This window comes from Hemicordylus capensis, chromosome 1, assembly GCF_027244095.1.
Source record: "Hemicordylus capensis ecotype Gifberg chromosome 1, rHemCap1.1.pri, whole genome shotgun sequence".
Lineage (NCBI taxonomy): Eukaryota > Metazoa > Chordata > Lepidosauria > Squamata > Cordylidae > Hemicordylus > Hemicordylus capensis.
Genome location: NC_069657.1, coordinates 84183723 through 84198282, shown reverse-complemented (window position 1 = coordinate 84198282; position 14560 = coordinate 84183723). Strand labels below are relative to the sequence as shown.

General features: G+C 43.2%; 2 protein-coding genes across 3 annotated transcripts in view; both read left to right on the top strand.

Annotated features, from left to right (window-relative positions):
• F2 (coagulation factor II, thrombin) overlaps positions 1 to 14560 on the top strand; it is a 66695-nt gene that overhangs the window by 6068 nt on the left and 46067 nt on the right. For both annotated transcript variants that reach the window (XM_053275402.1, XM_053275411.1), the window contains exons 4-5: positions 4303 to 4622; positions 14381 to 14485. In XM_053275402.1, coding sequence (XP_053131377.1) covers positions 4303 to 4622; positions 14381 to 14485 — 425 coding nt within the window. The remainder of the gene's footprint in view (positions 1 to 4302; positions 4623 to 14380; positions 14486 to 14560) is intronic.
• Positions 5816 to 10358, top strand: ZNF408 (zinc finger protein 408). The gene is made up of 2 exons (XM_053275563.1): positions 5816 to 6006; positions 7487 to 10358. Exon 2 carries the CDS (start codon positions 7510 to 7512, stop codon positions 9130 to 9132), a length of 1623 nt encoding a protein of 540 aa, XP_053131538.1. The 5' UTR covers positions 5816 to 6006; positions 7487 to 7509; the 3' UTR covers positions 9133 to 10358.

Sequence of the window (14560 nt, the reverse complement as noted above, 5' to 3'; positions counted from 1 at the left end):
TCTGGCTGATGTTACAGCTATTGGGAAGGTCAATTTGAAGGTCAACGTCTTAAGCGGAATGGAACTCCTGTTTTTTCTACCTATACAGTCTCTCTTGACTTCCATCTGACTGTTGTGTTTTTTACCTTTTGTCTCTGTTTTCCTATAAGTAGGGGAGCTTGTGTTCTCCTGTCATTCTCAGCCTAAAAGAACTGGACGGGGTCATCTTCCCCAGGCTCTTAAAGGCTCTATTCTAATTTGCATAGTCCTGCCTTTGGAGCATATGAGCAGGATAACCCATTAGTGAGGTGTCCTTGGACCCAGCATCAAGAAGAAGCCTTCACGGTAAGTAACCAATGCTCTGATTTGATCAATGAATAATTTTGTAGCAATTTTAGAAACTGAACTCTGTTTCATGGCAATTAGCCCTCTCAGAGCCCTCCCCCTGTGACCGCTAGGAGTTGATTAGCTTCTCTGTTTCCTTTTTCATCTTAGTTTGAAACTCTCTTGAGGCTGAAGAAAATTAGCCATAGAGTAGGCAGACAGGCCAATAAGCAGGACAAAGATGTAGTGAGGGAATGCTGTAGAGTGATTTTCTTAACTGCTTTGGTAATCTTGTACTGAAGACCTCAAATCCCTAGCCCATAGGATCTGATGATGGTGACAATTACCTAGACACATATTCAGATTTTTTTAACTGATTAATCAGCTTTCATAGGAATTTGTAGGGCTGCAATATTTAGTCAGTTGGTTATATTAATCTAAATAGTTTTAATCAGTTAAAAGTTACCCCTGACATATCAGGCAGCAGACATATTAAAAAAATTTTTTTTTTGATAGCATATACGGATCTTGAAAGAAGCATCCTCCTTTCACATGTGAGAAAGAATCCCCATTCTAAGATGGTACCTGTTGCGACATGCATGCACAATCTAAAAGTAAAGAAATCCTTCTTTTCAGAATAACTGCTTTCATAAATAAATTGATGTAGATTTAATCAAAACTGATGATTCATCAACTAAGATTTCTTTAATCAGTTAATGGTCCTAGTAGAATTGTTAATTGATAAAACTGTTAAGAGGTTACCAGCCCCAGTAATTCTACAAATGACAATGACTTTATTCAAGGGAGGAGTGCCTCTACTAGATTAATGTCACAATAATGCTATGATGGAGGAGGAAGAATGGGGTTCTTAGAATATTTTGGGCATATCTAGTTTTGATGGGGTTCTACAGAGAGCAACAGGGAGTTGAGAAGAGTAGAATATGTCATTTGATCTGGCTCCTGGTATCTAGAAGGACACATGTAATTTCAAAGGCTTGAGCCAGTGTTGCCTTTACCAACAAAAGTATTTGTCCATTAAGGAAAGAGTAGCAATTCTGTTCTTAATATTATTTGTTTTGGTGCAGTGGGCACTATGTAGGAAATCAAATTCCATACTTCGCTGCATAACTGCAGTAATTGTCCGGAATCCCTTAGAGGGTGTCATGTCCCACTGGGCTATGCAGTGCTGGTCTGCCAGCAAGGACTCACTGAGGGGGTGAGATGTAAATCAGGATCACCAAATTGAGGTCAGAGTTCAGGGGATCAGGTCTATATGAGAGCAAGATAATGCATGTCCGGGCACAACCCAAGGTCAGAAGCCAAAAGATCAAGTTCACACAGGAGCAAGAGAGCAGGTCAGGTAACAACAAGCCAAGGTCAAGTAAGGAGATCAGTTCTATAAGGGAGCAAGGTAACACATAAGAGTCAGACAGAACTAGGCAACAAGTTGCTTCAGCAACTTCTTCTTCTGGACCAAGTCATTAAATGGGCTTGCTCCAGTACTCCAGTCTCATGCTCTTCCCTCTACTTCCAGAGGCAGCAGTACTTAAAGGGGCCGTGACCTATTTCTTAAACATAAGCTCATCCAGCGGTACAGTGATTCTTTGATCACTGATGATGATTCCAGGGAGTTCTCGGAGCCAGACGATATGGGCATAGGGGGTGTCTTTTGGGCGCATGGTGGGGTTGGTGGTTCTTCCTGCATGGCTGTCTCTTGTGGTGCCAACTCGCCTGAATCTTCTTCCTCACACCCCAAAACTGGTGGTACTATATTCAAATCCATTATTGGCTCCTTGGAACTGGGAGGTGCTGGCACCACAAGAGGCCTGTGATCCATTCTGAATCCTCATCTCTGGAGCTTTCTCTGCTTTTATCTGATGGGTGATGTGTCAGGCTCAGGCTCATGACAGGGGGTGGCTCGTCTTTCCCATTCGTCTACTCACTTTCCACAAAACACAGAGTCAAGTCAAGAAAGAACATTGATCTTCTCCTCAGCCTTTGCTTCTCTCTGGTAGGCTTCTCAGACTGCTTTATATCTTCCATAACAACTAGCTATGGGAGTCTCTTAACATCTGTTTCCTACAACATCATAATATTAATTCTGTGGCCATGTAGTGTTGCACAGATTATTGCATTATCTGTATAACAATAGAATGGAAGATGCTGCTTAGCTATAAAGCAACAATGTTGTGTGCAAGCACTAATTAAGATACGTAGTGTTTTATTGTAAGCTGCCTTGTGCTTGTTTTTAACAGGGAAAGGAAGAACTTTTAAAACAAATTTGATGGATAGGTTTTTCATGGAATTTGACATCCTGGGGATTTCAACTAATTTTTTAAAAATAAATTTCTAACTGCCCTGATTATTAAGAGAGAGAGGGATTTTTTGTGGCCGGGTAAACTTGAGTTTCAGTTCCTTTTGTGGTTTCTGTTCTTTCTTCCCATCAAGTTACTCACTGCCCACACCCTTGCTTTCTATGATCTTCTCATTCTGTACTCTTCTAAAGAAATACTAGGAGTATAATAAATTATGCAAAATAATAGAGTGTACACTTTGGGTTTCCTTGGAGCAAACATTGAATTGGTTCAGAGAAGCATGAGCCCCATCTTGGAGATGGCTTGTGAGGATTTGGACATGGCAACACACAGTTCTAGGTACCAGTGCATTAAAGAGTGTGCTGAAATGTAAGGTTTATAGATGCCTCAGGTTGCAGTTGTCAAAACAGTTCTGTATTACAGCAATTGTTCCTCAAATGACCACTTTTCCAATTGGAAAGGAAGCTCAGTGCATATTATACTTTAAAAATAAATCCAAATCTATATATGTAGACAAGAAAACAAAATAACATTCACCAAGGAGAAAAATGAACCCTGAAAATAAAATGTCAGTCAGTAATAGAAATTCTGTCCATTTAAAAAGCTCTCCTAAATTCTTTCTTCATCCTCTTCCTTAAACTAAGAAAGTAAACCTAAATATATTCATTTTGCCAATGAGGTTATGAACAAGCAATTTTGTGCTAGTTAAATGTCCTATTTTTCACCTTGAGTGACAACACTGGAGCAGTCACCTTTTGTATCTTAAATGAGTACTTTTTCATAGGCCTGAGCACTACTACTACTACTACTCTTATTTCTATACCACTTTTCAATGAAAAATTCTCAAGGTGGTTTACACAGAATATTAATAATAACAACACTATGTCCCCAAAGGGCTCACAGTCTAAGAAGAAACACAAAGGAGATATCAGCAACAGCCACTGGGGTTGAATAGGGCCAATTCCCTCCCCCTGGTAAATATAGGAGTGTCACCACTTTGAAAGGTGCCTCTTTGCCTAGTTTGCATGGGACTAGTTAGCAGTATCCAAACCTGTTTTTATTAGCTGGACTGTACCATTAGCTGGAATGTACTATCCCACCCCCACATGGTTTGCTAGTAAGTCCATAGGCTATATATGAATACTGTGTGATGACTATGCTTCCTGACAATCACCCATAAACTGAAAGGGGATTAAAATATCAGATTCTTCCATAGATCGCAGAAAAGTCTTCTGAATTGTTTTTTCCAGGAGGTTATCCAATAATGTTTGCGTTCCATAGACCAATTAGTTTCCAGATCGGACTGAGACTCCTTTCACACACTCATATAGGCACATAGGAAAGGAAAGATTGTGCCATCGAGTTGGTGTCGGCTCCTGAGCCATGAGGCTTTCTTGGTAGAATATAAGAGTGGTTTACCACTGCCTTTTCCCTGCTCAGTATGAGATTATGCCTTTGCCATTGTCACTGAAGTGAGCATCCTCCTCCAGCACCTTCCTGTATCGCTGCTACCCAATATAGGTGACTACAAATATACATTCACTAAGCACGATCTGATAACCACAAATATGTGCAGATGTGGTCATACTTCTGTGGTGCTTCTAGAATCTAGAGCCTTGTCAGCCCCTGTGTTTTGGATTGAGTCTAAATTGACTGCTGATGCTTGGCATGGTGTGTTTTGCAGCCTAGTGAAGAAAAGTCGAAATGAAGATGAGGCAAATGTGACATTAACATGGATAGATGGAGAACTCGACATCAAGGTGTGCTGTCCCATTGTTGCTGGCACTGAATTGTTGTACTGGACAACAGCGCCTGAGACTGGTCCTGTCCACCTGGAAAAGAGTGCACCAGCAAGTATATCGGATGGCAGAGTTGTTACAGAAAGGGAGAATCAACAAGAACTGCTGGCAGTGGCCATGACTGAGACCACAGGTATCGAAGTAGAGGCTCTGGTGCAGCAAGGAGGTGCCTCCTTAGATGGAAATGCAGCAGATCCATTTGCAGGTATTGTACCAGGGACCCTGGAAGCAGAGACAAGAGGCTTCTCACAGGTCATTTAAGCAGGTTTATAGGTAGGAAATGTTGTGCTTAAACAAATCGTGACTTGGCCAACTTTTGGTAATGGAATTGCAAGAGCAAGGAATTCCATTGACAAGCTCTTACTAAAGTTAGGGTTTTTAGGCTATGATTCAGACAATCTAGGCTACTGTAGTAGACATTTGTCATGTTTTGTTTTTCCTTTTATATAAATAATTTAGACTAGATAACTTGTTTTCGCAGAAGTTTTGTCTCCTATTTTTGAACAAGCTAAGACTGATGGGTCTTATTTTGTTTTATGTCTTCCTGATTTTCATAAACTTTCAGAGCCTGAGGCTCTTGTATATTACTTCAGATGGTGCTGTGATGGGGAGTCCTGACATGAGCATGCACACACACACACACACACACACACACACACACACACACACACCAGAAGAGCAATATGTTTGGAAAAACACTGATGTGTGATGACCCTAGAGAGATTGACTGTCAATATTCCTAGTTTGGAGATAGGGAACTGAGAAATTCTAAAACTTGCCCAGGACTACTCAGAAAATGTTCAGAATCAAGCAGAACTGTCCAACCTCTGTCCAACTGGCCTTTATTTGGCTCAACAACACTGTGCCATTGCCATACTTCTGAAAAATGTCTTGCCTTTGTCACAACACTTGAGGAAGACAGTTTACTTGAGAAGTATACTTTGCACATCAGGGTGTCTCTCAGTCATGCCAGAACATGTGTGATAAATGTCAGAGGGCACATCTACATTACAAACTTATCTTGGTTTTATATCAGTTTAACTCTTGTGATAAGAACCCTGGAAATTATAGTTTGGTGAGGCTACTGAGAAATCTCTAACAGATCCTTGCTCCCACTTACAGTGCTGCAGTTCAAGAGAATCCCTCATGAAGAGGAAATGACTATAAAAATATTAAGCCAGTTTTCCTCCTTGTGCAATGTATGCTTTAAGGCCTATCTTAACATTTATCTATCTACTGTAACCTAATATAAACCAAATACTGCTTCCCTTATTCTTCTGATGCAGATTCCAGGTGTCTGGCCTTTTAGATACAGCCACAAATTATTTTTCCTCCCATTTCATTTCAGGTGGTGAACAGCCACGTTTTTACTTGTTTTGTAAAAACTGTGATGGAGGCTGAGGAGTGAATGCCAGCCAGGAGAGCATTCCAAAGCCTGGGGGCAATGTCTGAGAAGGCCCTGTCCCCATCCTCTCACCATCAGCATACAGAGCAGAGCCCGCTCCGATGATCTTGTCACGTGGGCAGAAACCCTTGGGAGCAGGTGGTTCTTTGGATATCCAGGGCCCAAACTGTTAAGGGCTTTAAAGGTCAAAACCAACACCTTGAATTGAACCTAAAAACAAATTGGTAGCCAGTGCAGTTCTTTCAGAATGGGTATAATATGATCGCAGCAGGCAGCTCCTGATAAAATCTTAGCTGCCACATTTTGCACTAGCTGCAGTTTCTGAATATTCTTCAAGGGCAGCCCCACGTAGAGCATAGGAACATAGGAAGCTGCCTTACACCAAATCAGACCAGTGGTCCATCTAGCTCAATATTGCCTACCCAGATTGGCAGTGGCTTCTCCAAGGTTGCAGGCAGGAATCTCTCTCAGCCCTATCTGGAGATGCCAGGGAGGGAACTTGGAACCTTCTGCACGCAAGCATGCAGGTGCTCTTCCCAGAGTGGCTCCATCCCCTGAAGGGAGTATCTTACAGCTTTCCCACATAGTCTCCCACTCAAATGCAAACCAAGGCAGACCCTGATTAGCAAAGGGGACAGTTCATGCTTGCTACCACAAGATCAGCTCATTACAGCAATCCATTTTGTTATGTTTATTGAGAATTACATATGCTGTGAGAAGCCTGTTTTATAGATTGTAATGCTAGTAATTCCTTGCCCTATGTAATATATGGCTATCAGATGCTGGAACTAATCATGTGTATCCCATTGGTTTCTCTCACAAGTGCATGCACAGAAAAGCATCTCTTGACATCATTCAGTATCCATTCTCCTTTCTTTTAAAGTGTTATTAAGCTGCTTGTTGTAACTTAGGGCAAAAAATAAGACAAAATTACTACAATTTTGTGGTTAAACTGATTTGGTTTGGCTTTTTTCCTTTCTTAAAACCAAAGCTACAAAACTTAAGACAGTAGATTTCCACACTCTTTATATACATTTCTGTAGCATTTCTGTCACTATTGAGAAACCCTGACCACACCAAAGAGATATTGAAATGCAATTGTGCTTATACCTCATGATTCTACATGTGCCTTCGTTCAGGAATGGAGGAAACTGTGGAGCCAGTAAGGAACTTATATCAAGCACTGAAGTACTCCTCCTGTAGTCTTGAAAGTTTAGGACACTGCAACTCAAGCAGAAGTATATTGCAAAATGCCCTAGCTTAGACCAATCATATTGCAATTCTCAGAAGCACTGCTTTGGTGACTATTCATTTATTTTATTTGCATTTATATTCTGCTCTTCCTCCAAGGAGCCCAGTACATAGTTATATTTCTCTTCACAACAACCTTGTGAAGTGGGTTAGGCTGAGAGAGAAGTGACTGGCCCAGAGTCGCCCAGCAAGTATTATGGCTGAATGGGAATTTGAACTCAGGTCTCCCTGGTCTTCGTCCAACATTCTAACCACTACACCATGCTTTTGGCATTCCCTGGGCATCTTTTCACAGCCAGAAATCCCTGTTCAACATGATGGGGGTTGGGGGCAGTGCATGGAAACAGAGAAGTTTTTTAAGTTGTCTTGTGGCCTTCTTAAAGGAACTAACAAATACGGGTTCACATTTGCAGGTGCCGCCACTGCTCCCAGGACTATGGAGCAAAAGGCTGGAGCCCCTTGTGTTCTGATGCTGGATAAGCAGCTAATAGCTAAGCAGTCCTTTGGAATGGAAGATGCTCAAAAGGAAAGGGATGAGAATGGAGCCCTGCAGTGTGAGCTGAGAGAGGCCAAGGTGCAGAGTGAAGAGAGCCAGCCCCCATCGAATGTCTCCCTGGTCGAGGATGAAGGCAAAGAGGATGCTGTGCCAGAGCTACTCCGATCCAGTTCAGTTCCCCTCAAGGCTCGCTTGGCTGGGAAGCTACACCAGGTGCAAGTGCTGAGGGACCAGTCTTGTGCTGAAGAAGTCCCCAGCAAATGTGCCACATCTGCACTCCAGGTCAGTGTGGAGGAGCCACAGGAGAATCCCAGACGGAAAGAAGAGCTTCATAGCCAGTTGGATGGTACTTCTCAGCTCAGGGAGGCAGGCAGTGAGCGACGACACCGGTGTGAGGAGTGTGGTAAAGCCTTCCTGCAGCTTTGCCACTTGAAAAAGCACCGCTTTGTACACACAGATCACAAACCATTCCTGTGTACAGAGTGTGGCAAGAGCTATAGCTCAGAAGAAAGTTTCAAAGCACACTTGCTGGGCCATAAAGGAGTACGGCCTTTCCCTTGCCTACAGTGCCACAAGACTTACGGCACTAAACGTGACCTGCAAGAGCACCAGGTATTGCACACAGGCCAGCGCCCTTTTGCCTGCCCAGACTGCGGGAAGTCGTTTGCCCGCCGGCCTTCCCTCCGTATCCACCGCAAGACACACCAGGCGAAGGAGCCGAGCCCTGCTGCCACAGCTGCCTGCCAGTGTGTGATCTGTGGACGGCACCTGGCCAACCCTGGGTCACTGCGCAACCATATGCGGCTACACACAGGAGAACGCCCCTACACTTGCCCCTACTGCAGCAAGTCTTTCCGCCAGCAGGGCAACCTGCGTGGGCATCTCCGGCTGCATACAGGGGAGCGCCCTTACCACTGCCACTTCTGTGGAGATGCCTTTCCGCAGCGCCCTGAGCTGCGCCGCCACCTGATCTCCCACACAGGTGAGGCCCACCTGTGCACAGTATGTGGGAAAGCACTGCGTGATCCTCACACACTGCGGGCTCATGAGCGCTTGCACACAGGCGAGCGGCCTTTCCGTTGCCATCTGTGTCCCAAATCCTATCCTCTAGCTACAAAGCTTCGGCGCCACCAGAAAGCCCACCATGGTGACAAGCCCCACCGGTGCAACATTTGCGGCATGGGCTATGCCCTCCCCCAGAGTCTGCGCCGCCATCAGCTTGAGCACAAAGGAAACCCACACAAGGATGCATCCAAGCTGGGCATGAAAGGCCCCCAGGAATTGCCAGCTCCAGAGCAGCCTGCAGTGCTAGTGGTGCACTCTGTGGACATGGCAGCACCAGGAAACAAAGCAGAACTCCTCATCACCAACAATAGGCACTATGTTTCTGCACAGCAAAGCTCTGTTGGATGCAAGGATGTGATTGAGATCACTCTCTCAGATGCAGAGGAAGAATGCATCATTGTGCAGGAGCAGGGCTCTTCTAGTGACATGTTCATTATTCAGGAGGGTGTGGGTTTCAGTACAGTGGCTGAAGTGGTGGAGGTAGAGGTGGGGACGTGACTACCAGTCTTTTATAGATGACATTAAAGCTTTTTTGGGCCGTCTGGATGTGCATATGGGAAGGCAACACAAGCGTCAAGAAATGCACACTAGTTTGCTTAGAGGTATAGAAGATCAACAAGGAGACAGGCGATTTCTGTTTGGCTAGGACTCTGGCTGGATTTCCAATATCTCATATTCCACCATAAGCCAGTAAGCATGTGCAATAGGTACTGCCTAACAGAGACAGTCTGGAAGAAGGCCTTCATTTAGCATCCTTTCATCAAAACTGGGTTCAAAATGATCCAATGTCAAGGTTTTTCTAGGTCTACTTGTATGTTGCTTGTGTTTAGTTAAAACATGGCAACATTGATTGAGTAGTGGGTTCTGCAGATGTTTACACAGCCATCATTGCCATACAATTGCCATTGCAATTGATAGAATATGCATAGCACAAACATTTTATCATAGCACTATGATAAAAAGCAAGGGAGCACAGTTATTTAAAGCAAAAGAGAGCAGGTACTCTCAATAAGTAACACTATGGTAGCTCCACAGAATGTCCAAGATTCTTTACCATCAAGGTTAGAGCAAGTATAAGTAACAGCAAGTAGCCAGAAACAGCAAATTTCTGACTAATTCACACAACCTGTGTTAGATGTGGGCTAACTCAGTCCTGTTAGGTGGTGAAGCCAGCAGGTGCCTCCTTCACAGTGCAGTCAGCGACAACAAGGAATTGAGGCCCAACTCCTACATTACTTTGGTGATGTTTCAAAATTGTACTCCAGGGTAGGATTTGGAAGCAGTAGGATTTGGGAAAGCAATCGAGAACAGCTGGTATGTATTTTTCCTGTTCCAGCACACGGGTCCAGTTTTTGCAGGCCTGAAATAATGACACTGTTGGCAAGGGATCTCGTTGAATCTAAACCCGAGCAAGCCCATGTAAAAAATAAAGTATCTTTCTTCTGCTACAGTTGCTGTGGTGTTGGACATGCCTCTTGGCCTCACTGAGCCAACCTACCACAGCTGATGCTCTCATATGCTGCTCTTAAGTGTAAGCAAGCACTTGCACTCATGTGTTGGCATTGAGGAAACGGATCCACATGAGTTTTGAAAACAAAGTTTACAGGCCCTGCAATATACTTACCTGCCATGTGCTAGGAATAAAGTTACCACAAACAATCCCTAATTCACATGGGGAATGCTAGTAAATGATATCTGAATTAAAAATGCTTTAAAAAAATGAACAGTGTGTCATATCAATGTAACTGTGCATGGACTGATGTTCAGGTGCTGGCCTCTTACTACTGGATACAACCCATCCCCTAATTTCCAAGCCACAACCTGCCTTTATCCATGGAGGCAGCAATCTGATGCCTAGTTCCCCCCAAAAGGTGAGTTTTGTAAGCATAAGAATATTTACATCATTATACCCTGGAACGCGGTCAAAAGCAATCTGATCACAGGTTTGTGTTGCTAATAGAGAAGAGACACAAGAAGGCTGCCTCCCCTCCCCCAATCAATATTCTCTCTGCCCCCTTGGTAACTACTGTGTTGACCAAGGCCTTTTACTCTCTCCCCACTTGGGCTGTATCTTCACAGCAGTTGTGTCCCTTCTGGCTGCTGTGCATGTAGAAATACAGGAGCAATGTTAAGAGTGGCCTTACACTGAACTGTGCCCAGTTAGCCCAGTGCTATTTATTTATCTGACATCTATCACTTTGCTATATTTATCATATGCTATCTTCACTGATTGACAGCAGCTCTCTGGGACTCAAGCAGAGGTCTTCTCCACACCCTGCTATCTGTTTTTAACTGGAGAGGCCAATGATTGAACTGGGGGAGGGAGATATTTGATAGGTGTAACAGAAAATTAAAGTATCATGCAGCTCAAATTTTTTACGTCCTCCCACATGGACTGTTTTGTATTTATCCTGGGATATATATCTTGACTTTCAACCCCCATAGGGGTCCCCAAGGTAGTTCACAAGAACTCAGAAATAGCATAACATAAAACAAAAGCCATAATTAATTAAAACATATTGAGGTCACCTGGGTAGCTTTTCCTCCTACCTTGCTTCCACACAATCACTTCTACTCAGGCTTTTCTGTTACCTTGCTTTCACACAACCAAAAATTGGGAGCACACACAGCGCCCAAACCCAGGTAGAACACAGTTTTTTATTGTGTGAATGACCACATTCAATTGACCGTAACTAAGAAACCAGCGCCCAAGGTGGCCAATTCCTCTCTCTTTAATTTTGAAAGGCAAAACAGCCTTTTCATGGTGACTGCTCCTGGCTCTAACATTTAAGCTTAACATATGGAGTTCTGTGATGTATTGTGAGCATCCTCCAAACCCTTGTTCCACATCTGTGGGGTAGTGGGAGGGAGCATGGAAACTCAAAATGTGGTCATGGAACACCACTCAATAAGTACATGATGCCATTTTCAGCAGCATCCTCATGGCAGTTGTAACTTATGCTCTGGTCCTCATTCACCGTGGTCATCTTGTCATGTGCATTTTAGGTTGTATGACTGCTTTCTGCCCCATCATGTAAACATGGTAACATAAAGCCAGTTAGCTAGTTCCAGCACTAAAAATGCCTCAAGAATCTCTCTTTTTAAAATATATAAAGTGCCTGTGACTCTGAGTTCTTGAAACCCTGTGCTCACTTGGAGGAGGGACTGAGTGATTGCTCTTTGTACAAGTGACCAGAGTCATTTCCCAGCTGTCCTAATGCTAATATTTACTTGCCTACAAGAGATAACAAATGCTGACTAGAAAACCAAGAAAGAACAACAGGAGAAAGGGTTCTGGGGTTGGTCATTCTCCAGCTTCCTGCACTTACTGATCTTGAAGACACGGGGCGGGATCTAGTTAGACTGGGCTAACTTGAACTCTCCGAAGATCTGTTCCAAATGATGAGCACATACCTGCCAACATGTCCCTCCCTGTTTTCCCATAAAAGGGACATGTTGGCCGGCATATTAATAGTGTTACAAATTCTTCAACAAAAAATATCTGGCTAGTTCAGAGAGTGACTTTGAGCTACTCCTCAGAATTCAAAGAGTCAAAGCAAAGCCTCTATATGTCTTGTTGCCTAACTTAATTATGTTATCAATTAATATCTCAGTAAAAGTAAAACATATATTAATTGCCTTGCTGGATTTCTCAAATTCAGCATTTTGTTTCTAGTAGCAGCCATCCAGACAGATATCCCTGGAAGTTAGATATACCTACAAGTCCACAAGCAAGATAGGTATCCTTGGAAGCCCACAAGGAAGGCACAAGGATAATAGATATTCCCTGTCTTATATCTAGTACTCGGATGTATACCTCCTCTGAAAATGGAGGTTCCATTTAACTATCATGGCTGATAGCCTTTCCCAAACCTATTCACCATTAATTTGCCTAATCCTTTTCAAAGGATCCAGTGGCGGGTTCTATATCTTGTGAATCATTTATATAATGTGTGAGAAATACTGCTGCTTGTAAGTTCTGGATCCACTGCCCATTAAACTATCAGATGTCCCTGAGTTCCAGTATAATGAGAATAGGAGACATTTCTCTCTCTATGTTCTTTCCAACAATTCATTGTGTCATACAATTTGATGTGCGCCCTGCCCCCTAGTTGACTTATAAACTAAAAAGCCCCATACTCTTAAACCTTTCCCTATAGGAGGGGGCTTGGTTGGGATCCATGATTTTACCTGCTGTTGTATGTTTGTTTTTAGCTTCCTGAAGTTTTCTTGTTAAATATTTATCTTATAGATGTTTGAACTGCAGTTTTAAGAATTTGCAATATTAATCTGTATGAAAAGTCTCTGCACAGGTGCAAACCCAATTCAAAGTGATGAAACAGGATTCTAGTTGTTGTTGTTTTTAGTTTGTTAAGTGTCTGAACAGCCATCAAACATATGAATGAACCTGAACCCAAATTAACTTTCTGGCTTTGTCAGCTGGCCTTTGATTTTTTTCTGGACTTTTGCACCCAGAACTCAGGGGGATAAGCACATTTGGAGTGGAAAGGAATTCCAACAGTTTTATGGACTGAATCCAGGAGAAAATGATAATACTTTGCAGTAATTAGAAGCATTAGACATAGCCTGGATACATATTTGAGATCCAGGGGAAAGAAGAGAAAGGGGGAAACTGACTTGATACCAACTTACAGTAGAGGAAGTGAAATCTTCTTGAATGAGAAGCAGTGATTGTCAAGACCACAGGTGTGGCCATCTTGAAGAATGGGTTAAGTTCACAAAGGCATCTTCATAATGATGTAACTTCAAGTGTGACTTGCATGTGTGAATAAGCTATTCCAGCTAAAACTTGAACAGTTTTAACTTCAGCTCTGCAGTGCATTGGCAAGTCATCTTTCGTTTTTAATTACAAGGGAAAGCAGATCTTCCAGTCAGGAAGAATTACATGCTGAAATTATGCTGTCTAGTCTGTAGAGTTGCTGTATTCCAGAATTGGATAACAGGATCAAAGATCTGGAATAAACTTGGAAGCAGTTGAAATGAACCTGGAACTCTTGCAGGGATGATCTAAACATGGGAATTCTTTTATTTTATGCTATGACAACCAGTTACTCTCTATTTTGAACAAATCATGTTTAAAGCATGGGAAGGGACCATCATCACTCAGTGGTTGAGCACCTGCTGTGCATGAACCAGATCCCAGGTTCAGTCTCTGACATTTCCAGGTGGGACTCAGCAAGACCCCTTCCCTGGAGAGCCACTACCTATCAGTGTAGCTAATATCAAGCTAGACCAACCAGTGGTCTGATTTAATACAAGCCTGCTTCATATGAAATCTCACTGTAGGGTTGTTTATTTTGTGTTTTGAGACTAAGCCATCTAAATTTAGATGTGGGGTCCTCCTCTTTGGTTGCCTATGCCAACAAGATAGTTGAAAGCGAAGGAGTTGAGAGATGACTGGTAGATACTTGATAGAAGGAGAGTTGAAGGAGAGGGCATGCCTTCAGCTCTTGCCTGTGGGCTTTCTAAAGGCATCTAGTGGGCTACTGTGGGAAACAGGATGCTGGACTAGATAGGCCTTGGGCCTGATTCCACAGGGCTGTGCTTACCGGTATGTTCTTATTAAAATGCATTGTAGGGAGGGAATAAAGTCAGGATGGGTGGGATAGTGAGAGCTTCAGTGTTGCTGTCCCTGACACACCTTGACCTGATTCCTGTTTCTTCATACTGGTTCAACATTAACCCAGGCTGGATTGCAACGGTTCTTCTTCTGTTTCCTTTGCAGCTCTCCTGCAATCAGGAGGTTTCACAATGGGACAGAGCAGAACCAGAATGCTGAGGACCCTTCTCCTGGCCAGCCTCCTACACCTCACACTGAGCCATGACAAGGGTAAGGGATTGTGAGTAGGGGGGAGAATGCGAGGCATTTAAGAAATCAGTCAGATTAGTAATGGCTGGCAAATGG